This window comes from Odocoileus virginianus, chromosome 22 (genome assembly GCF_023699985.2).
Source record: "Odocoileus virginianus isolate 20LAN1187 ecotype Illinois chromosome 22, Ovbor_1.2, whole genome shotgun sequence".
NCBI classification, from domain to species: Eukaryota; Metazoa; Chordata; class Mammalia; order Artiodactyla; family Cervidae; genus Odocoileus; species Odocoileus virginianus.
In genome coordinates this window covers 37,576,736-37,601,009 of record NC_069695.1, presented here as the reverse complement: position 1 = coordinate 37,601,009, position 24,274 = coordinate 37,576,736, and the positions used below count along the sequence as shown (strand labels likewise).

The window sequence follows — 24,274 nt, the reverse complement described above, 5'->3', positions numbered from 1 at the left end:
CAGGTGTCACTGGCCAGAGCATCACCACGTGTCCACATGAAATACGCCGGAAAAGAAAACTTCCAAATCTTTGCACACATGTGACTCATGCGCACATATGTGTCTATGTGTCAAGGTGCAAGGACTTTCACATTCAAGCTTAGGTGAGTTCCCTCCCGAAGCTCAGCAGGAGTCCCTGCGTTCCATAAAGGGATCCATTTGGGGGGACAAACGGTCCCCTCCCCCCCACAGAGGGAGTGGCTTGGCTGCAGGGTAAAATTTATCATCATTATCCTAATATCATCTCCAAGTTTGACAGTGGCAGCCGCTAAAGAAAATACCAAGGCTTAACTCGGGGCATGCGGGAGAGCGAGGCAGAAGATAGGAAATATGATTTATGATGGAAATCAATGCAATCATAATACTCTGTGCTTATGAAATTGGGCTGCACCACCCGCGCCCACGGGCCCACTTCAGCCCTGCCTGTCACAGGGTGAGAGGGACCCTGGAGGCAGGACCCAAGGTGGGTAGAGGGGCCTGAATGACTGGGACCCTGCCCAGCTCCTTTCCCTGTCTTCTGTGGGGAGAAGCAGGGGTGCAGGGCATTGTCTAAAGATGGGAGGAAGCCAATTAACCTATGTCAGGCCGTGTCTGGGGCACATATTTGTCCTGCTCACAACATATCCTGTGAAGGTAGGGGAGTCTATCCTGCATTTTCCAGTCCATGAAACAGGAGCACAGAGAGGTTAAGTGACTGAGTTAAGGTCACACAGCTAGTCATAGCAGAGCCAGTTGCACTGTTCATGACATCACATGAACAAAAAGGTGTCAAGGGCTATCTATGCCATGTGGTGCGAGGGGTCCCAAGAAAGCTCCACCTCACCCCAGACGTCCCCTTGCCTGTCCCAGCATCCAGAATTCCACCAGTAGCAATATCCCTTGGAATCAAGCCGTATCCTATTCGTATTTATAAGATGCAGTGGTGGTGGTGATGGTGACAGTCATTGAGGCGGTGACGGTGACAATGGTGATGTTGACAGTGGTGGTTTTCAGACACGTTCGTCACAAACATAGGGCAGGGGGTCAGCGCAAAATACGGTCAGGGATTGCAGGGGACAAGCATTTCTACTTCACAACTTCTCTAGAAGAACCGAACCAAGAATTCCACACTGTGGCCTGGGAGACCCAGAGGCGTGTGGTGCCGTCTTTCTTCCTGGCGGGTTTGGACATGAGCCTTCTTCTGTCACTGAGGGGAAATCCCTTCACTTCTTGACAAGCCACTTGTGCTAAAGATGTGGCAGGGCAGGGAGGTGGGGTGGACGGGGAGGAAAAAATGACTTCCAAGGATCCCCCAACTCATCCTGCCGTCCAGCCAAGGGAGCACCAGTGACTGAGGGAGTGTCCTAAGAGGGGCACTTTCTCCCTAGGTCCTCTGAGAACAAAGTGAAAGTGAAAATATTAGTAGCTCATTATTAGTATTAATTAATCAATATTAGTAGCTCATTAATATTATTAGTCGTGTCCAACTCGATGCGACCCCATGGACTGTAACCCACCAGGCCCCTCTGTTCATGGGGTTCTCCAGGCAAGATCACTGGAGAGGGTTGCCATGCCCTTCTCCAAGGCAGGGTTTAAATCAGAGGTGCGAACCAATGAGTGAATGAATGAATGAATGAATGCTATCAGGAGCTGCTTCCTCCTGGTTGCACTGGTTGAGTTCAGAGGCTGGGAAGGAAACTGGAGCGGGTAAAGGATGGCCTCAAGGGAGCCAGGTCTCTGGGCAAACAGGCTGGAGAGGGGCTCTGCCAGACGCAGGTGGAGTCCAGCCCCTAGGAAGCTCAGAGGCCAGGAAGTCTCAAGAGGGAGCCTTTCTTAAATCAGGCTCTGATGAAGGTGGGGAGAATCCTGCGGAGAGGGTGTGGGGTGCAGGCAGTCTCCCCATCTCTCCACTGCACCCTCCTCTCTGGACACCGGGGCCCAGGCCCACTCTGCCCACACCCTCAGCTTTCTGTCCACCAGACTGGGGTGGGGGCCCACTGCACGCCCCTTTCTAACCAGCCCTTCGAGCCACCAGGGAGGAAACAGAGGCGATGTTGCCGCCTGAGTGCAAAGGGATGCAAGGAGAAGGAAGATATTCCAAGGGTCCAGGGACACCGCCAGGCCAGCGACGGGAGGAGGGTAGACGGTGATGCAGCTGGGGCCAGGGAGACACAATAAGATGGAGAGAAATGAAGCGGGACCCCACCCGAAGCCAGGGGTCACGGGGCAGGTCTAGAGGGTCGGCTGGGGAGGGGTGGGGGGGGCCAGGGGGTGACAGCTCTGGCATTTCGAAGGGCACCCGGGGGCCAGCGCCTGACTTGATGAGACCTCGGGAGCTCGATAGACTTTCCAAACCTAATTAGTGTTTAATGGTCTGGAGAGACGCCACATCCGCCATCACCGGCCGCACCATGCCGGCCGGCTTCAGATTCTTAATTAACCTTTAAGGAGACGATCCACTGTGGCCGCCTGGGGAGGCCACGTCCATCCCCATTGGCGCGCGCATCAGGGGTGCACGGCTCTCTGCGCAGAGCGAAGCGCCCCGCACGCGAGGCTGAGGGTGACTACAGCCTCCTGCTCTGAACCAGGTTTTCTTTCGAGAAGGCTCTGGAGCACGCACCCCACTGAGGCTACTGGCTCAGAATTACTGCAAGTCAGGGAGGCAGCTCTATGCCATGCTAAGTCGCTTCTGTCACGTCCGATTTTTTGTGACCCTATGGACCCCGTGAACACTTAGGATCAGGGAGAGGGGAGCCGCAGCCACCATCCGAGGTCAACAGGGACCGCCATCTGGCAGGGGGCTGTCCCAGGAGCAAGACAGGCCTGTGACGTCCAAGCTGCCGGAGAGGCAAGGACCATCTGACCAAAGGGGACTTTGTCTCCTTGTGAGGGGATGGGCTTTAGCCCCTGGGTAGGGAGAGTCTCTGAGGGGTTCCCAGCAGCTCCTGGTTCAGAATTATCCTACTTCCTGCAAGGAATGTGGGGCGAGGCAGAGTGAGGGGACCGTCCAGGTGGAGGTCAGCAGTGCCTGCAAGAGGGTTCGGTTCCAACCTGCCCTGCCGGTGCAGAAGCTATTGAAGGCTCTGAGCCTGGCCCTGGGCAGAAGCAGTGGTGGTCCTGGTGCCAGACAACCCAGGGAATCAGCTTTGGGCTGGAGGTCGTGCGTACCTTGGGGACAGCCAAGGGCCTGACAGCCTTTGAGACCGCAAGGACCCAGGATGCAAGGGAAAAGAGGGTGGTGATGGTGAGAGGGATTCTAGGGTTGCCTCCATGGGGTACAAGTTGAAGAGAAGGGGCTGGACAAAGTCTCTGAGGGAGAACAGAGGAGAGGAGAGGGGCCAAGGGCTCCTGAAAGAACCCCACCATCAGGGGGACAGGGGCAGGCAAGCAGAGGGGCACAGTGCCAGCAATGGGGGCAGGCAATAGAGTGGAGAGCGAACCCCTCTACTTAGCACCCCATCCCCATAAGAGACACTGACAGACACCCACCCACATCCACACCACACGCACCATCCCCTCTGCCACCCATTCCCTCCACACACCCGCAGTCTTGCATACACACTCAGGTGTTCACCCCCACCAGGCGCCCCAGTGCCCACGCACACGTGATCACACTCACACCTAAGCCTGACACACTCGTGGGCAGTGCCCGTGACCCAGAGACCCTGGCGTGTTCCAGGAGGAGGGCCATGATCGATGCTTATTAATGAAGCTGCCCCGGAGATGGCTAATTGATGGCGGTGTGCGGCTGTTGTCTGGAATTTAACCTGATTCATCATTTAGCCTGTTGGAGGCTGGAGCGCTGTGTTAATTAATGCCAGGAAAACAGACTTGGATGAGCTGGCGGTGCAGGCTCGTATTAGCAAACGGAGAGCAAGGGGCAGAGGCAGGCGGTGGGGGGAGGGGGAAGAGAGAAAGAAGGAATGATTAAATCTAAAGCCCAGAGACAAAACAAATTCCAAAAAGCCAATGTCGGTGCTGTTTCTAGGATGACTCAGGTTTGCGCTTGGCTGGCACCGTCAGACTGTGGTGTGGGACTAAGAGCAATTTCCTCTAGATTTGTCATTTTCGTGGTGTGGGTTTTGTTGTTTTCCTTTATCTTGCCTGGGGACTGTCCCTCCAGGCCTGAGACTGAGCCCCGTGAGACAGGGAGGAGGGGTCCCGGGTTGGGGGAGAGTGAGGCGGAAAGCCCCCTTTCTGCTCACGGGGGTAGGTGCTGAACCTGGCAGCAGGGTCCAGAGTCCAGGGTGGCCTGTTGGGGCAAGTGGTAGAGGAGGACTCAGTGCATCAGACTCAGGGGTGGGCTGCAGGGAGATGGGGGAAGCAGAAGGGAAGGTGGGCCATGGGTCACACAGGCTGGGGTCTCCATCCAGCCCCCAGAGCTAGGCTGCCCACTCCCCTTCTCATTCCTGCCCACACAGAGGAGGCCAGGTCCAACTCAGGAAGGCAGTGGCCCCACGTGGGCTGGGAAAGGTCAGACCCAGCTGGACATAGCTGCCTGCGGAAGGCCCAGAACGCCCGAGCCGAGGGCCCTGGTGAGGTGCGTGCATGCTCAGGGTTGGATGGTCTGCACAGCTGAGGGAAGCCTTGGGTGGTGGGCTCGCCTTGCCCTATGGAGCTCTGCTACCTGGGCTGATGAGAGGAAAAGGAGGGGATGGGGTCTGGGAACACTTCCTCTCTAGTCACTAGAGCTGGCCAGGGCAGAACTGGGGCACTCGTGCAAAAAAAAGCACGCCCCACTGCGGTGGTGTGGGAGCAGGTACTGAAGAGCCCCCGCCAGAGCAGAAGAAGGGAGTTCCAGGTGGTGGGTCCCCACCAAGTGGAGGGCTGAGGGGCTGAGAGTAGAGGCGCCCTGCATGGCTGCGGCCCAGGAAGGGTGGGCTTGAATGCCTTTCAGCAAGGCCCTTCTGCAGACTGGGCAGTGGGCTCCCCAGGGAAGGTCTGCTGTGCCTCCTTGTGCCGGGAACAGGGCAGAGAGGGCAGAGCTGCGGCAGGTGGGGAAGAGGCTCTGGGGGATGAGGAGTGGGGGCGGGGAGGGAAGGGAGGTGCTATCCTGTGTTTGCTGAGCACCTACTAGGTGCTGGGCACTGTACTAAGAGCCTCGCAACTGCGGGGTTCTCCACACTCCGGGGATGAGACCCTAAGAGTGACACTCCCACCTCATGGCACAAGTAGGTGGCAGAGCTAGAACCAACATCCAGGCCTCCCAAAGAAGTCAGGGCTCGTTTCATCCAGAATTATCCATCTATCCACTGCCGTTTTGTTTTGTTTTGTTTTGTTTTGTTCAAATCACACCCCCACTCCCCCGAAAAGGGTTAGCGACCCAGCCTGGCCCTGTAGGCTAATGAGCTTCGTTTCCGCGGCAGCGGACGGTAATTAGGACCACAAGGGTCCTCCCACCCTAGCCAGGGCAGCTCCGGCGCCTTGCTGGGAGCGGGTGAGACGGTCGTGGGGCTTGGAGACAAAGAGACAGGCTGCCCTTGGCCGCGTGGACTTGGGAAGCCCTGCCCGCTGGGTAGGGGCTGAGTCCAGCCGCGCTATTGCATCTCCGGGATCTCTCACTGCGCCCCCTCCCCCAACCTCACCTGCCACAGCCCCGAGAAGCATCCATCCACGCAGGGGGGACCTAACCCCCACCCCACGGGCAATGGTCGGGGGTGGGGGGGACAAGGGAAATTAAGAAACTGACCGGGAGCCCCTCCCTTTGGAAACAAGCAGGAGAGACCTTTGACCGGCCCAGGGGAGGGGGCACCTCCTTTGTTTGTACCCAGTGGGTGAGGGGAAAGCATTCTGTAAACTTAGATTCCAGAGGGCGGAGGCTGGGAGAGAGGCGGGGGAGAGAGAGAAGAAAGCGGAGGGGAGGGGAGGGGGCCGCCCCAGGCAGTCCCACCAATAGGCTCCGTCAGCGCCGCCGCTGTTCGCTGGACACTGCGGAGCAGAGCAGCCTGTTGCTATGCAACTGCCGGGGTCTGTTTGTGGGGCTGGACCACGGAGGAGGTGCGGGTTGCACAGGCTCTCGCGTCCTGCCCCACCCCTCACTGCGGGCGTGAGCGCTCCCCCCGCCCCCCCACCTGCCCGCGGATGGGGAGGAGACCCGATGCCGAGACAGCGCTGGCCGTTCCTGATCTAAACGTCCACCCCGATCGGCGCCGCTGCCCTGTGCCCGCGCTGCGCCCTTGCTCTTTCCCAGCGTGGCCCTGCTGGAATGCTGTTGCTGCCAAAACCTGATGGGGTGGAGGGAGGGGACACCACTGCCCACAGCACAGGCTCAGACCCTCCTGCGTCCACCTGACCTGTCTGCACATTGCAGTCCCTGCTGCCTGGCACCTGGCTGGCTCTTCTCCGAACTCCACCCGCGTGGTCCGCGGTTGTTCCTGCCCTGAACCCCTCCCCTCCCCCCCACACCCTCCCCACCCCTTGAGTTTTGTTCCCCTGGCTTATCTGGTGTCCCAGAGGATGGAGGGAGGTAAGCCTAGGCGTGTGGTCAGCCCCAGGTCTGGAGTTGAGGAGGACTTGAGAACTGTCATCCGCCACGGTGGCGCATGCCTCCCCGTCCTACATCCAGGCACATGGTGGAGCCCACGCAGGTCCACACACACTCCTGTCCTGACGGGCATTAAGACAGTCGGGCCCCTGTGCCGCTTCTCCATCGCCCTCCTTCATCCCCTCCAAGGCCACTTTGGACGGCAGCAGACCACAGTGAGTCCAGAGGCCAAGACTGGCAGAGTGAGAGTTGAGCCTGGGGGGATCCACACGGCAGTCCCCCTGGCAGAGGGCGCAAGGGCTTGGGACTCTGTTTTTCAGATGGATGAGTGGAGGTGAGGATGACGGTGAAGTCTGGGAAGGATGAGGGGTGATGAAGGATGAGGGACATCCATTTGCGATGTCCCTATGGGTGACCCAGCGGTGACCTCCCGTGTTGTGTCAGGGGACGAACTGGGGGCCTTGGGTGGCAGGCGGCCCCATCACCACCACTTGAGGGGCAGCCTGAGCTGGACCATCTAAACGAGGAGAGGGGTGAAGAGCTGACAGGGCCTACATGCCTGACCCAACAAGCATCAGATGGCCTCCTGGAAGCGGGGAGTGGGAGCAGAACCAGATTTATTAAAAATCTTATCTGGAGGGTTTGCATTTCAATGGGCTGTGGATTTGCATATTTTAACAATAACCTCCGGGTTCTTCTGTCTGGTCTGCGCTCACTGGCTGTCTCTCTAAACCATGATCACTGCTTCAGTAAACCCTTCCTAATCCAAAGGTACAACATCGCCACTTTGCTGGAAGAGGGAGGATTAAAGGCCTTTCTCTCTGGACCAGAAATAGGGCTGTTCGGCGGGTGACCACTTCTGGCCTCTGGACCCTCCTGCTGCCAGGGCGTGGCTGAGGCAGGAGGGAGTGATGCTGGTGACGGGTGCATTAGAGGGTTCAGTCATCCATTCGCTGGTGGCTCGGATGGTAAAGAATCTGCCTGCAACGCAGGAGACCCAGTTTCGATCCCTGGGTCAAGAGGATCCCCGGAGAAGGGAATGGCTCCCCACTCTAGTATTCTGGCCTGGAGAATTCTATGGAACAGAGGAGCCTGGTGGGCTACAGCCCATAGGGTGGCAAAGCATCAAACATGATTGAGCGACTAACACGTTGATTTTTCATCCATTTGCTCAGTGAGCATCTGAACACCTACTGCGTGCCAGGCGTGGTGGGAACAGATCCGTGTGGGCCTTCCCTCATAAAGAGGAGACAAACGTTAAACAAATAAATCTACAAATTGAGAACCATACTGCTCATAACTGTCCTAAGTTGTGGCAAGGCAGTGAAGAAAGGGGAGCTTGAAGGGACCCTTCAAGGTAGGGGCAGAGTAGCTGAGACCTGAAGGAGGTATGGGGGGTGGCCTGGCAGCAAGCACCCTGCACCCACAGGTGGGCTTGGGACCTGCCCTCACGCCCTGGGAAGGGTGCCACCGTCTGGCCTGACCAGAGCAACATCAGAGTCTGGCCCACAGTCAGGGGCTCCAGCAAAGGTCACTCTGCAATCACTGCTGGGTGTCCTTGAGTCAAACTTTATGATGACAGCCCTTGACTCTCTCACCCCTCTCTATGGAGTGAACCATATGCAATTTGGTGATTAGAACAGTGTATTTACAACAAGCTGCAAATAGTGTGTGCCACTTCTGCCAGGCCCCTTCCATGTCTCGAGGGGACTTCAGGAGCCCCGGAGCAAGGGATTCATCCTTTCCTTCCAAGGCTACTGAGGGCCTACTGTGCACAGCCTGGGGAATCCAGGACCCTGGAATTCAAAATCTGCCCTCTGGGGCTTTAAAGAAACAATCCCTCCATTCATTAATTTGTTCATTACGAATTGCTAAGAGTGGCAAAGGCAAAATCCAGGTGGAGGGCAGGGTCTCTGAAGAGCAGCCCACCTGTGGTCCCCACAGACCCATTCAGGGGTTCTTTTCTCTATCCGTACTGGATGATTGCCTCCTCATTTATACCAGAGGCTGGAAATTCTCAGTCTATCCTCCACAAATTACCCAGAGGTCATCTTTAAGAGATAAATCTTTGAGTAACACTGTTTCTGGAGCTTGTGCACAGTTCCACCTGAAAACACGTGATGGTCAAGGAAATGTCTGATGCCTGGAGATAAGCCTGCAAGGTGATGGGGACGCAGAAAGGCACCGTGTTCAGCCCCACCCCGTGCTGTCACCCAGGCCTCCCCCCTCAGGAGGGTCCCATCCTTGGAGTTTAGTGCTCTTCAATTGCCACCTTGAAATTCTCACAATGTTATCCTTGAACTTGGGTTTCCTAAGTGTAGTCCGTGGCGTGAAGAAGCCCGTGTAGGGGTGGTTGGGGACTCTGCTTATGATTGATTCTGCCTCCTCCCTGCCTGATCCACATACATCCTGGCCCCCACGTGCAATCCCTCTGCTTTCTAGGCCAGCCAGCAATGGCCTGGGTGGGGTTTAGGGAGGGTTGGGTCAGGCCCACTATCTCTGTGGGCACTCCCTCCACCCCCGGCTCAGCGCTGTGATATGTCTGGTCAACAGAGCCCTTATCGTAGCAAGTGACTAATGCACCTCTGAAACAGACTTTAAAATACCCTTGAGGGTCACCTGCCCACATGGGTTAGGGCCATGGGCACAAGTGAAGTGTAGCCTGAGTTCCCAGGGCCCGCCCTGGGCTTGATTGTACCAGGTTGGTCTGGAGTCAGTGGAAAGGGGAACCCAGCCCACCCCCAGGATACAGCACAGGGCTCTGGGTTCCTCTGAGGGTCTCAATGCCTGAGGGGACCTCCTCTTTCTTCTTAACCTTCCTGAGTCTAGCTTACATTTCTCTCCTCAAGGCACCCTCCAGGCATGAGCCACAAAAACGGAAATTGTATAATTTTGGTGATTCTGCATGGGAGTTAAATGTTCTGATGTTTGCATTTAAAACTGGCATCACACAAAATAAAGATGAATGGTAGAATCCATGCTAATACTTTAAATTTTATATTTTTCTTTACTTAAAATGACATCAAATAGCTGAGCAAAAAAAAAAAAAAAAAATACCATGACAAGTCAAGAAAGATAGAAACCATGAAAGAAAGGGAAAGCTTTATATTTTAGTGCTCTAATGATGACTTTCCCCTTGCTTTTTGAATAAGTGAAAGTGTTAGTCGCTCAGTCGTGTCTGACTCTTTGCAACCCCATGGACTGTAGCCCGCCAGGCTCCTCTGTCCATGTGATTCTCCAGGCAAGAATGCTGGAGTGGGTTGCCATTCCCTTCTCCAAGGGATATTCCCAACGCAGGGATAGAACCCAGGTCTCCAGCACTGCAGGCAGATTCTTCACCATATGAGCGCTGCAAATTGTCTCTTCCCAGAGCAGCGATGCCACTGGGGTTGGGGCACAGATGTTCAAACAAGCCCAGAATGCAGGGTCTGCTTCTTCACCATTTCCATGGCCATCATGTGTGCTAGGGTGGGGGACAGACAGTGTAAAAGCTGAGTTCTCTGGGAGGATGAGAACAGATGGGGGACAGAGGAAGAGTAAGAGCCAGGTTTGAGGAGTGGGTGGGTGCACACAGAGCTAAGAGCTGCCTTCTCTTAGCTGGCAGGCTGCAGGTTTGGACAAGAGGAAGAATCAGCATTACCAGATGGCTTCCTGGTTTGGGGAGATGTGAGCCCTTCAGGTAAGCAGGGAACAGCATACTACCAGGTACCCACACACCCCGAAAGGAGCCAGGAAGGACCCTTGGCTTTGAGGTTTGGACACCCACCCAGAAAGTACATCCAGGGGCTCAGCTGCCACTGGAGAGCATGCTGACGGTCTGCACAGGCCACCACGGTGACCCTGCCACCCCCACCATCCTCCCCCACCCCCAGCCTCATGCAGGGCACCGGCCCAGACCTTTTCTGGCCCACAGATTGGCAAACAACAAGGAAGCAGACGTTTGTGAGACCACTGCACTAGTTTCCTCCCTCATCTCATTTAATTCCATCCCCAACCTGAAGAAATTCCTTCATGAGGTCTGCGATGTCACACAAGTACCACTCAAGCCTGGGCGTGGGTACATGTGTACACACACACACACACACTCACACTCCAGGAGATAAGAGTCCTGAGTTAGAGTCTGGGAGTCTGTGAGTAGGAAATCGGGCCCCTGCTGTTGTTTGAGAAACAAGTGACTTTCCTAGTCTGTCACACTCACACACACACACTCACACACACACACAAGAGAGAGAGAGAGAGTAGTATAGGCCACGTGTGGCCAGGGAGCTGAGAGATAACCAGTGAAGTCTTACTGGAAGGACAGGAAGTCTTGTTGAGGAGAAGGAGGGTGTGGGTGGCCATTCCCTGGTGGCTTGGATGGTAAAAGATCCACCTGCAGTGCAGGAGACTTGAGTTCAGTCCCTGGGTCAGGAAGATCCCCTGGAGGATGGAATGGCAACCCACTCCAGTATTCTTGCTGAGAGAATTCCAAGGACAGAGGAGCCTGGAGGGCTACAATCCATGGGGTCACAGAGAGTCGGACACGACCCAGCTACTGACACTTTCACTTCACTTTTTTATTTTTTTATTTTTGGAGGAGTGACAGGGAACTTTCCCGGCTCTTTTTTATTTCTGAGACAGCTCTCGGTCAGCTCACTGGGGCCTGGTGTGAAGCAGGGGGCTCAGGGTCCTGAGAAGACAGGTGGAGGGGGACCCAGCTCGGGCAGGGGGCCCAAGGGAGGCTTCGGGCAGTCAGGGCTGTCCCAGCGAAGCGGGGCCCTCACCAGCACTGTCTTAGGCAAGGGCTGGAGAGTAAGGGACATGGGAGGGGGGGACGCGGGCTCAGCTCTCTCCCCAAAACCTCCATGCCAGCCCTCAGGAAGGTGATCACTGCAGAAGCAAAGCTGGGTGAAGACAGCCCCTCTCTGGTCTGATGGCAGAACACCTGGGGGCCCATGCTGCAGGCTGGCCCTGCTCTGGTGTGGTCTCATGCCAGCCTCAAGGAGCCCCTTGCAGGGCCAGGGAAAAGAGACGGGGGGTGGGGGGGCATGGCTGCCACGCAGGAACAAGCCCAGAAGCACAGCTGGAGTTGTACCAGGAGGACAAGGGAAAGGGTAACCGAAATCACAATGGTTAATCAGGGTCGGCTTCCCAGGTGTGGAGGGAGGGCCCAGCACCGTGGCCCAGAGTGGGCAGCAGAGAGCCGCAGGGGTCGGTGGGAGGATCACGTGGGCCCCCAGAGCAGAGATGAGTGGGGTGTGGGAGGGCTAGAGGATGTCAGGAAAGATCTGGCTGGTCTGTCCATCAGTCTTTTTGTCTGCCCACTTGCCACAGGCCTCTTTTTCCACAGGGACCCGCGCTGGACAGACAGGTGAAGCCCTTGGACTAGCTCAATCATCATATTTATTCTAATTGTATCGTAATCGTCCCCAAGGAGCCCGGTTCAAATGAGCTTGACATTATTAAAATTTTAATGCCCAGTTTTCATAGCTGAATGAATATTTAAAGGGTATGTCCCAGCTTAAGTTATGATGATGAAGAAATTAATGGAATGTCTTGTTTAATGCATGGATATGTGTTGACGCAAAAAGTGGCAGAGATGGGGAGGGGGAAGGGAGACCCAGCCAGAGCAGAAGGGGCCTGGGAGGGAAGAAGCCCTGCCACCCACCCTTGGCTACAGCAGGACAGGGAAGGCCCCAGTGCTGGGCCAGGGCCACTCGTTCCCCCTGAGGGTGCCCCCCGGGCTAGAAGCAGGAACACAGTTGATGACAACAAAAGTTAGCGATGTCCCTGGAAGGGCTGACCCCAGAAGCATGAGGGTGGCTTCATGCTTGACCTGTCCTGCCGGCAGCCCAGCTCAGGTACCAGGAGACCCAACCTGTCCTGAAGGCCACAGGGTGCATGGGGTGATGACCTCCAGGCTGACGACCCTGCCTCCAGCCCCAAGCCCACCCAGAAGGACAATATCATGTCTGAGAGGGACGGCTGGACAGAGGAGCAAGGGATGGGTTAGAGGAAAGACACAGAGACTTAGGCTCCAGCATCCTCAACATTCACTTACAAGGGACGCCCTGGGGCTCATGTGGCTGAGAGATCCAGAAGCCACGGTCAAAGTTAGAAGGGCAAGGAAGTGGCCACCGCCCCTCCTGCCTTCCTCCCAGTATCCTCTCTCCCCCTCCTCACCATTTCTGCCTCGCAAGGCCATCTCTGCGACATGGTCTGGCCTCCTCTCCCCAAGACAGAGGTAGGCTTAGACAGGGCCTGAGTCTGGAACAAGGAAGAGAGACACTGGCCAAAGAAGGGAGGTCTCCCTTCAGGCCCGAGGCATCGGTACAGAGCCTGCTAAGAAATCTTCCCGACTGATCCTGACACTTTATTTCTGCTGAGAATTAAGAAAGCACAGGCCATATTTTCTCTCTCCATCTAGCCAGGCACTCCCTGACATCCCCGCGAAGGCTATGTGGATGCTGACCATCCCTAGATCGTAATGGGATATGAAATATGACCCCGGGAGCCACAGGTCCACGGGAGCCAAGTCAATTCTGCTCTACCACGGGTGCCTGGACCATAGCCGAGGGCAGGTGGGAGGCTGGACAAGCCCCTGAGTCCCTGCTGCCAGGATCCCAGCGATGGAGGAGGTCTGGGAGCACCGTCCAGGGCTGGCCGGCTCAGGGAGGGCTTGTGGGGGGGCAGCGGGGGGCTGAAGGGAACCAAGACTGAGTCCATGATCTGGGGCAGAGCATTCACAAATGCCCAGGTACCAAGGACAGTGGGCCAGTGGCTGGCTGCCTGAGGGTGGGGCGCTCCCGCAGGGGAAGGCTCCAGGCACAGGCAGATTCCATTTGCCTTGTTTACTTTACCGTGGAAAATGGGTCTCCACACAACAGAAACTGTTTCCCCCGCCCTAGCCCTTGTCAATCCGTAGGACTCACCCCCCTCTGCTCCCACAAAGAGACAGCTTGCCACGGGACTCAGAAACAAAGTGCCAGGGAAAAAGCCCTCCTGGGTCCCCTGACCTAAGCTTTCGGTGCTGGCCTGGGCCTGCTCTGGCCCCAGGGATGAAGTCTCCTCTGTGGGCTCCTCCCTCCCTCATCTCCACAGCTACAGAGCTCGGCTAACTCTGGTTCACACACCTCTGCCTGCCCCTGCTCACCCAAGTCCTCCCTGGAGAAGCCTGCATCACTCCACCCCCATTCCCACCCTGCTCTTCTACTTTGAACTTTCCCAGACCTTCCCCAAGCCTGTCAGGCCTGATTCCCAGCATCTTTGAACATGCAGCCCAGTGTCCAGAGTCCTGGGTTCATCTTGACCACCATTGACCACCTGTGTGACCTCAGGAGAGTTTCTTAACCTCTCTGAAACTCTGTTTCCTTGGCTAAAGATTCTCTATTTGCATACACCCTAGGGGAAGTGGTCATATTCCGACAATGTAATTTTGGAGCAGCTGCTTGTGTTCCTGTAGGTGTAGCAGAGCAGTGGCCCCCTTGCAACTCAATGCCCAGTGTTGACTGTACCTTCTATATGGAAAAGGGAGAATTCCTGCAGGGCCTTTCCCCCTGGAGTACCAGGAAGAAGGTTCAAGGGCAAGAGGCCATCGGGGCTGTGGGAGGGAAGCTTTCAGGCCAAAGGAACATACAGGGGAGAAAGGGCTGGGCCATGAGGAATGAAATAATACAAGAGGTGGTGGGGCCCAGATTTGGGGGGCTAGGCTGAGGAAGTTGTAGTCAATGCGATGACCCACTCGCCCCTTACCAGAAGGACATCTTCCCTTCATCCCCTCCTTCCAGAGCAGCAGTGCAGTGTGCTCACTCAGTCGTGTCCAATTCTTTGTGACCCTATGGACTGTAGCCTTCCAGGCTCCTCTGTCCATGGGATTTTCCAGGCAAGAATACTGGAGTGGGTTGCCATTTCCTCCTCCAGGGGATCTTCCCGACCCAGGGATCGAAGCTCCATCTCTTGAGTCTCCTGCATTGGCAGGTGGCTTCTTTGCCACTGCACCACCTGGGAAGCCCCACTTCCAGGGCAGCTTGGGGTCAAATGAGATGAAATGTATGAAGGCCAACCCACCCTCGTCGTGTTAGCTCCATGCCTACCAACCCTGGCTGCATCCCAGACCTCCCACTCCTGGGGCTTAGCTTTTCATTCGAAAAAGAGAGAATAATACCTTCCTCAGAGAATTATAAAAATTACATAAGCAAGAAAGCCATAGAAATTCATCCAGGAGAGTACAGTGGCCAGAATTGGGTCCAGGTCAGCCGTGGAGCCTTTCTGGAGTAAGAGACCATTGAAGGTCTGGGGGCGGGGGGAGGGGGGTTGTGAGCCAGGGGGGGAAGGGGTGTTCCAGAAGAGGGGAGAGCCCTGGAAAGGGGTGGGTGTGGAGCCTCCAAAGGCATAGAATGGAAACCGGGGAGAGAGCCCTTCTCCCACAGTCAGATGCCTGCTCGGCCTCCTGGATCTTTTTCTCAAAGACTGGAAAAGAGGTGGTTTATGGGGGAGCCAGGGCCCCTGAAAGGAAGCTGGGAATTTCCTTATGTCCCTCATTCTTCTCCCTGTGATCGGAGGTCCCCGTACTGCACGCTTAACTCTGCTGGCCGAGCTTACATACCCAGCACCTTCCTTTCCCTCGGCTCCATGAGGGGCGCCAAGTGGGGACCTCTGAGCAAACCGTGGCACCCAACCCCTCTCAGTGGGCCGGCCTCCCAGCATCCTCTCCTGCCCCCGGCCACCTGAGCTTCCTGGTCCACTGCTCCGTGCCCTGCCTCCCGCCTCTGTCCTTCCTCGAGTGATTCTGCCCTTCCCCGGCTTCATCTTCACCTTGCTGAGTCATGGGCCCCCACGCTCCCCCACCCCGTCGTCCTGTCGCAGCCAAAACTTGCTCAGAATCCTAGACCAGGAGGAAGCTTGCCACGGGCTAGTCCAGCCTCCTCCAGACACTAGGGGAAGTGGCAGTGAAAAGTCCCCTGGTACAGAACAAAAAGCCCCCAAATAGCCCTGGCAGACCCGGGTTCTCAGGCACATCCTGGCACTAGTCAGCCCCACCTTGGCTTCTGCATCTATCAAATGGGGCGTTTAGTACCTGCCTGCCTCTCGGGGTGCATTTGGGAGAGGAATGCAGGTAGGATGAGGGATCAGGGAGGTACATGACACGCAGAAGCATGGGCAGAGACACAAAGTTCGATTCCATTTGCGCGATTCCTCCCGTTTTTATTGTCTGAAATATCTCGGGACCTCAGGGCCTCCTAGCCCATCCTATGCCTCCGGCAGCAGGAGGATTAAAAACAGGCTGCGGAGCCTTGGATCCTTGGAGTTGCGAGCCCCCTAGTGGCCTGAATGAGGCATGGACCGGATCCTCCCGAGAGGCCAGCTGCTGGGAGATGGGGAGGCAGGCGGTGCCCCCTGCTGTCCTCCTGGGACCCGGCCATCACAGGAGATGAGTAGCTGCCCACCCCGCACATACTGCCCCCACCCCACCGAGGGGACAGCCTGGCTGCAGTCTGGAGCCCCAACCCTGAGCTCTGCTCCAACCAGGAGCTGCGCAGCCCAGAACCTCAGGGACCCCTGGGACCCATCCTCGGCGTCTGGGGGATGGCACAGTAGGTGGGGCGCAACTCGCTGCCAGGCCCCAAGCCAGGCAGGAGTCAGTTTCGGCCGGAGACCAACGCTGCAAAGCCAGCTGTGTCCTGGGTGGACCGACATCGGGGTTAGCAAGAGCCGCTCACGGCTGGCAGGCGACACCCCAGGGTCTTCAGTCCTGAGAAACCCTCCTGAAATCAGGGGGGCCCTGGGGACCGCACTGGGGAGGGGAGGGGGGGGGCGGGGCTTTAGTGAAGACCCTCACGTCTGAGCCTGTCGCTGCGCCGGTGCTGGGGGCGCGGGTGTCGGCGTCAGTGGAGTAGGCAGTGTGCCGTGTCCCTCGAACACCCACGCACCTCGGGGTGCAGGCGCGCCTGCTCTAATGCTGCCCCCTGTGTTCTGTTACAGATGAACCGGCCGATCCAGGTGAAACCGGCGGACAGCGAGAGTCGAGGAGGTAGTAGCTGCCTGCGCCAGCCCCCTTCACGTGAGGGCCCACTTGTCTCTGCCCCTCCCTTCCCTCCATTCCCGCCCCCGCCCCCCCCCACCACCACGGGAGGGGGTTGCAGCGACTCCCTGCCGCTGCCTCCGGCCCCCTGGGGACCTCGTGGCTGGGGCTTGGGATGGGCCTTTGGGGCCCTGGGTGGCTGGTGTGGGGACAGGCTGAAGAGGAGAGTGGATTGGGGTCTGCATTTTGCTGCGGTTCCTTCCTCTCTGTGAGTCAATGGGCAGGATGTCCTGGGTGCTTCACTGCCCCCTTTAAGACACCTCCATGTCAGGAAGGAGAACCCCACTGTGATGGAACTGGACTGGCTGAAAGGGCGCCAGGATGGGAGGGAGGAAATGTGCTTCAATCCTTCCCCAGCCTTCCCAGGTGGTGCCCGTGGTAAAGAGCCCGCCAGCCAATGCGGGCGAGGGAAGAGATGCGTGTTCGATCCCTGGGTGGGGAAGATCCCCTGGAGGAGGGCATGGCAACCCACTCAGTATTCCTGCCTGGAGAATCCCCTGCAGATTCTCCCTGCAGACAGAGGAGACTGGTGGGCTACAGTCTGTAGGGTTGCAAAGAGTCGGACACGACTGAAGTGACAAAGAACACGCCTGCGGTGGAAAGTTCAGGCCAGAATGGGCAAGTCTGAGGAGGGCTGCCCTTGGGGGTGTGGGGCCACTCCGGCCAAGATCCAGACCTAGATACAGGCAGCCAGGCTGATGTCTGGAAGGGACAGAGCAGAAGGACACACACAGCCTCACCCACATACGCAGGCCCCCGCTCCCTGAGGGAGGCTCTGCTGTCTCCACCAGCATGGCCTCACCCCCACTGTACACAGAGGCCAGACCAGGCCAGGCTCCAGCTTCCTCTGTCAAGCACCCACCACCCGGGTTCTGACCAGGCACCATGCCCACTCCATGCCCACGCCAGCACCCTCTGCCCCTGGGCCCTCCCTGAGTGGGCCTGGACAGTCACTCTCAGCTCAGCTCAGCTGGGCACTGAGGAACGTCTCTCTCCCTATCCCTCCCTCCCCCCAAATCTTCCAGGAAATTAAGAGCCTGAAGTCATATAGACAAAAGCTGCTTGGAAAGTTGAGAGGCGAGCTCCTTGTCCTGTAGTGTGGCCACAGGTAGCCTGCCCACCCCGGGGAGGTGTGTAGGGTCCCTCCAGCACAGGTCGCTGCCCTCGGGGGCCCAGCAGGGCTCCCACCTGGGTACAAGGCCTCTGTGGCCCTCGACCCAGGCCTCGAATCACGCCCGACAAGCCTAACCCGCATCCTGGTGCTGCCCGAAGAGGCCCCATGCCCCAGGGCACAGGCCCGTGTCCCCGTGACCCCCTGAGGGCGTCCCGTCCTGGGGACCCCCATCGTGGAGGTGGAGACAGGTCAGTTGGTGAGCAGAAACGGTTTGTGCTGAGATCACCTGATTCACACTGCTGGCTCCTGCCCCCTCCTGGCAGCCCAGTTACTTGCTTTTCTCTGCCCACAGAGGCTCCTCAAACACCCAGGGCCAGGCCTCCGGCAATGCCCCTGCCGTGTGGCGGGGCCTCAAGGAGGCAGCGGAGACCCCGGCCCTCTGGGGGACACCTGTCATGTAAGGTAGGGAGCTCGGACGGCAGGCGGCACCCACACCCCCAGAGGAGGGGTCCCCGAGTTGGGGGCAGCCAGAGGCCTCAGAGGAGGTGGCACCTGAGCTGATTGAAGGAGGGGACGTTCCACACCTGGGGATGGTGGAGTGGCCAGAAGAAGGCCCAGTGTGGGGAGGGCCTTCCGCCACCACCACCAGCTCAGAGTCCCGCCCGTTTACCCCAGGCTCTTAGCCGGGTGTCGGGAGGCCCGCCGTGCCGACCTCCAACACAAACCATTTCTCCCTCACTTGCCTTGGAGGCAGTCGCTCTCCGACTCCAAGTTGCTAACCTCATCTCCTTTCTCCCATACATCTCCCGCGTTGACACTTGCCCCAAACCAGATTAATCAGCTTTTTTATCCTTCCTGTGGTAGCAAGGGGGTGGGGGTAGGGGGGGAGGTGGGGGAAAGCGAGCCAAACCTAAACATCTATCTATTAATTGCATATTCAATATTAGACAGTGAGATGATCCTGAGTCAGCATCATCACCAAGCTCTTTGGAAAAAAAAAGAAAGTTTAAAATAATTTAATATCCATTAAATAGTTCTTCTGCGGAGGGAGGGGAATGGGGGAGAGGTGGGCATTAACAAAGATGAAATAAATGGGAACAGGAGATGGGGAGATGGAGGCAGGGGTAGGAGGGGGAGGGGAGGAGAAATCCAACAGGAAGGGAAGAGCCCAGAAAGGAGAAGCGGAAGGGGCAGAAGGCAGAGGGAGGCCTGGGAGAAAGCAGGTAGGGAGGAAGATGGCTGGGAGCCGGGGAGACTTGGGGGGCACAGGTGTGGGAGCGAGAGGAAGGGGTCCCGGAGGGAGAGGGGGGTTTATCCCCACCCTGGTTCTCCTCATCCCAGGTTACACAGGCTAGGTGCTTGGCCGGGGTTCCCCAGGAAGAGTACAGGACGGCAGTTCTTGTTCTGGTCCTGGGTTCTAGTCCCACCTTTGTGCAAAATGAGCTCTGGCCTGGACGCCACTTCTCTGGGCCTCCACGTCTTCACCCAAGGATGGGAGAGCTCACTTCCCAGGGAAGCTCATGTTTACAAAGCACCCACTGAGGGCCAGCATTTATTTTGTTTTATTTATTTTCCTTTTGGGAGCACCATGCAGCTTGTGGAATCTTAGTTCCCCGGCCAGGAATTGAACCCAGGCACTTGGCAGAGAGCAGAGTCTTAACCCCTGGACTGCGGGGGAATTCTTAAACAAACACACATAATCCATACTACAACTCTGGGAAGTGGAAGTCATTGGCCCCGCTTAAAGGTACAAACAAAGGCCCAGAGAGGCCAAGTAACTTGTTCCAGATCACACAGCTATGCAGTGGCCGAGCCAAAATTCAAAGCCCTGCCTGTCAGTCACCAGCACCCAGATGCTCTGCGTTCCTCAGACTCCTAGGATAGTCTTTCGGACTCCAGGGACAATGGGAAGGTGCCACAGGCATTTGTCTTACCTCTGGGCTCATTCTCAAGGTAAATGAGGGAGGCAGGTCCTGGCTGGACAAGGAGCTCCGGGACCTACCCATAGGACGTGAGAGACCGGGGCTGCAGGGGTCAGAGAAGAGAGCACTCAGCAAGGAGCAAGAAGGGAGGGCTTCCCAGAGGTGAAAACTGGACCCAGAGGTGCAGACTCGGCAGGAGACCGGGAGGGCACGAAGTGATAATGGAGCCCGAGCACAGGGCCGAGGGGGCGCGTGTCTCCGTCAAAAGCAGGAGCCACTGACCCTGTGTCGGGACCTGGTGGAGAGAGGGCATCAGAGCTTCCTGGAGCTCTGTATTCAGCTCAGATTCACCCCCAGCCCCAAAGAAGCAAGCCACCAGGGGAGCCAGGCAGGCCGGGGACAGCGAAACACCAGGTGGGCCCCCCGCCCCCGCCGGTACCTGCCCTGACATCTCAGAGGCCAGGATGCTTCATCGCGCATGCCCCGTGATGTCCCGAGTCTCCCAGCAGACCGGCGTACCCGCCCTGAGAGGGGCTTCACGGCCAGCGTCTCCGTGGCCTCGGGGGCCCTCTCTCAGTTTCGGGGTTGGTGCCCGCAGCCCTGACCCCTCCCATCCACCCCGCTCTCAGTCCAGGGTGGGCCTTACGGCCCAAGACAGGACAAGCCTCCCACCCCACTCCAAGCCAGGCTCCTGCGGACAGGTTGTGAGGGCTCCTTTCAGGAAAGCAGGCTCTGGGCAGCTGGCCTCAGGCAGCAAAACTGCCTGGGGACCCTGGACTGAACTGGAGGAGGCTGGGGCTGGGGTCCACCCCCACCCCCCAGAGGGTGCTCAAGAGAGTCAGCAGGCAAGTAGGAGCCCTTGAGATGGGAAGCAGTGGCTGAGACCTGAGCTAGCAGAGTGGATGTTGGCCGGACCCCACCCCAGTCCTAGACACACCCCAGCAGATGTGAGCTGTCCCCTCGGAACCACCCTCTGCCACGCTTGGCCCCATCGCCAGAAACCACCCCCACCTCTTCCCAGTAGCCGGCTACAGGTCAGGAGGTTCAGCAAGTGGGGGCCTCATCCGGGCTGTGTATGGAGGAGCCCCTAGCGGGGTGCACTCACACACCTTCCCACCATCCAGCTGTCCACCCACGCCGACAAAGGCACCCACACACACCCAACTCCACCTGCTCCCAGCGAGGCGGGAACTAACTGTCCCCCTAGCCCATCCCAGGATCCAGTGACTGGGGGTGGGGCACAGACAGGGTTCTTCATCAGGTTTTATCTCATCAACATGAAATGACAGGAAGAAAACAAACAAACAGCGAGATGTCAGGCTGAAGGGTTGGAGAAGTTAGAAATCAAGAGGGCTTGGGAGGGAGACCTGCAGAAGGGGGGACTCCGAGACCCAGGGGGCCGCCCCCTCAGCGTGAGCAGGGGCCACCAAGGAGCCCTTGTGGAGGTGGGGACGGAAGCAACATTGAGAGCCGCCTTGCAGGATGGCCGCCACGCTCTCACCCCTCCAGGACTTGAACGGGAAACCACAGAATCACATTCCAGCCTCCAGTGGGAGGCCGGAGCTGGGGGTGTGGTCATGCCTGAGTGGGGACCACCAGGGGGCTCCCCCAGCCCCTCCCTGGTCCTTCGGGCATGTTTTCCGGAGGGGGCCTTCATCAGATCCAAGCAAGGAAGGCAAAGGGGCAGCTTAGACTGATCCGGAGAGGGGATGCTGGATGGAGGCCAGCGATCACGGGAGGGAGGGTACGTGCGGAACAGCAGGAAGGCTGAGCGCCCCGTTATAGTTATAAAGTCCTGTGTCTCCCGCCGTCTTCAGGGCCTGGGGAGGTTCCAGAGAGGTCAAGGGGAGTGGCCCTGAGCCTCAGCCATGCCCCCCCCCGCCCCAACATAGGGAAACTTGGAGCCTGGGAGCCCACGTCTGGTCTCTCCACCAGCCCGATCCCCCACCTATCTCATTCTCTCTCCGGCAGGATGAGGAAGGCAGGGAGAGTTGGAGGCAAGTGTGACAGCCCCTCCGTGAGATGTTCATTTCCACTCGGTGCAAAGCAGGTGCAGGCCAGTCGCTTAGCCCTGCAACTCATTGAGCCTCTTGCTGCTCCCTGTCCGTTTACCAGCGTCTTCAGGGCCCTCACCACGCCGGCGCGCGTGGCAGCAGCGTCCCGCTGGGCCAGCTAATGAGGTTGGACCTGATGCGTGTGGATGGCTCCGAGACCCTCCCCGAGGCCACATTCCCCACCACAAAACCGGGGCCGACTCGGTCCTCCACCATCTGTAGCCCCATCAGTTCCTGCCGCTTTTAAAATCCTATTAAGTTCCGCATTTCTCCTCGGAGCATTATTTTATTTCTAAACAGTCCCAGACCACGTGCAGTTGGGAGGCCTTGGAGGATCCACTGGGGGACCAGCTGAAAGGTGTGGGTCTCACCTTCAGGTTCTGGGGCCCCGGAGAGCCAGGGCCATCCTGCTGACCCCCTCGATGCTGGGTTTCTCACGTCCAGACTTTTCTAACTATTTAACCCCATACTCTAGTTAGGCAGTTTCACGAGCGGCAGATGAAATGGCTCTGCTTTCGGAAAACTCAATATACAGAAGTTTCCATTTTTCAGTCTCGAGGGGCAACAAATGACTCCCTCAACCAAAGCTTCCAGGGAGACAGAGGCCCCTCGGGCTTCTGCTAGGTCCCAGGCGGGAGGGGGTACACGAAACATGAGATGAGGGCCAGGGGCCACAGCATCTTGAGGATTCATCTAAAATGATGCTAAGATGGTAGGAAACAAGGTTTTAAAAAATGGTGTTACTCCAGATGACCTGACCCAAGGTGCAGTTTCGGGGGGTGGGGGGAGGATGTCAGGAAAGGCCTGGAGGCAGGTGTGAACCTTTGCAGAAGGTCCTGGGTGAGGTTCCCCTGGGGGTGGGGGTGGGCTAGGCAGAGACCGCAACCTCAAGAACCGCCTCATTTCTGCCACAGCCAAGCTACTGTCTGGAAGTCGAGTCCCAAAGCAAGGGTGCCACCTCACCTGGGCCCAGTCTCTCCGCTTTGGGGCATCAGGAGTGTCCGCCCAGGTTCAGCACCTCCTGACCTCTACTCTGGGGCTCCTGGCTGGTACCCCGCCAGAGAGATCTCAAAATGAGTGGAGGCCACCTCACCTCAGCCAGAGGATGGGACACTGCGCTGAGAAGGGGTCTGGTGACTGAGGCCCCCAGCAGCCACCTAAAGGAGAGGGGTCCGCGGCTCAGAAGACACCCCTGCCCCCCGCACCTTTCTGTGGCCCCACAGAAGCCCCTGGGGGCAGGCAGTGTGTGTGCTCAGCTGTGCCTGCTGGTTGTGTGTGTGATGGGGGTGCACCAGGGTGCCTTTCCTTACCACAGCCCCCAGACCCTGCAGACCCCCACATCCTCAGCTCCTCAGTCATCAGGTTCAACACCATGCTCCCTTTTCACAGCTGTGTCTGCCCCCAGGGCCCCGGAGCGAGGGGTCAAGGTGAACCTTTGGCTGGGGGACAGCTAACTGCCCCGGTCAGCCAGGCCAGGACATGGCACGCAGTGCCCTGGAGAGGTCTCAAGGGCCATTGTGTCCAGCCGCATCCCTCTCGGTCCCCCTGCCCCAGTCCACCTCTCACACGGCCCTCCTGCTTTTAAAAACCATCCAGAAGGAAAGTCTCCTGGCTTCTCTCAGCCTCCTTCAGAGCTTGGAAATCCTGTTTTGTCCGGAATTTCTTGAGCTGTAGATTGCAATGTTTTCCCTTGAACGCTAGCCCCAGAGTTGATACCCCAGCAGATCTCTCGTGTACTCACGTCCCTGATTGATTTTGGACTGATGTTTAAAGAAAAGGCATTACAATGTCCAGCTTAGGAAATTCGTGTCAGATCTGAGGCAGCACGTCCCCACTTCCCAGACAGTGGTGGTGCTCAACGAGCAGCCTGGGGCAGGGGCCCTATGCCTTTGGGGAAGACTGAGGATCAGACTTCTCATCACCAGGCCAAGTGCCCCACCCAGGGCTTGGCTTCTTTGGTGGACAGGAAGTTCTACCACATATCTGACCGTAATCTCGCTTACTTTTGTTTAGGAATTTCCAAGCTGTTTAGTCGCTAAGTCGTGTCTGACTCTTCGCGACCCCATGAACTGCAGCATATCAGGCTTCCCTGTCCTTCACCAACTCCTGGGGCTTGCTCAAATTCATGTCAATCAAGTTGGTGATGCCATCCAACAAACACCTCATCCTCCATCTTCCCCTTCTCCTCCTGCCCTCAGTCTTTGCCGGTGTAAGGTTCCTCTGTCCTGGGGTTTTATTCTCCATAACCCTTGTTCCTTCTGACTTAAAAGGATGTTTGCCTCCTTTCTCTCCCAGGCTGCTTTTAAAAAGAAAATTTAACACTCCGAAAAGGTCCTCTTGTTTACACAACTGAACCCAACAGCAGCTGCATGAAGACAGGTCTTTGTGGCTGGAGAAGGAGAGTGGCTGTTGGGAAAAAGCGTCCCTAGAGAGGGCCCCCGTGGGGTGGACGCACATTATAAATACCTTGGTAACTCCTGCCATAGGTGCGAAATTATAATTAACTGCAAACCTGCTGAGCTTAAATGGACTTTAGGTTTGCAGCTGGGGGAAGGGGTGTTGATTGATCTGCATTTTGTTGTTAAAGTTCTTTTAATCCATTCGGCAAGTTAAGTGGAGACT

The 24,274-nt window shown here is 57.3% G+C and overlaps 1 protein-coding gene and 1 long non-coding RNA gene across 51 annotated transcripts in view; both read left to right on the top strand.

Moving 5' to 3' along the window:
* Nucleotides 1–24,274, top strand: part of CELF4 (CUGBP Elav-like family member 4) — a 311,899-nt gene that overhangs the window by 221,626 nt on the left and 65,999 nt on the right. For 27 of the 50 annotated variants that reach the window (XM_070452875.1, XM_070452874.1, XM_070452873.1 and 24 more), the window contains exon 3: nucleotides 16,463–16,541. In XM_070452875.1, the coding sequence (XP_070308976.1) occupies nucleotides 16,463–16,541 (79 nt within the window). The remainder of the gene's footprint in view (nucleotides 1–16,462; nucleotides 16,542–24,274) is intronic. The other 23 variants (XM_070452880.1, XM_070452881.1, XM_070452877.1 and 20 more) reach the window with 1 other exon arrangement.
* Nucleotides 6,097–7,155, top strand: LOC139030446 (uncharacterized). Its single transcript, XR_011482815.1, has 2 exons — nucleotides 6,097–6,717; nucleotides 6,823–7,155. It is a non-coding gene; the product is annotated as an uncharacterized lncRNA (long non-coding RNA).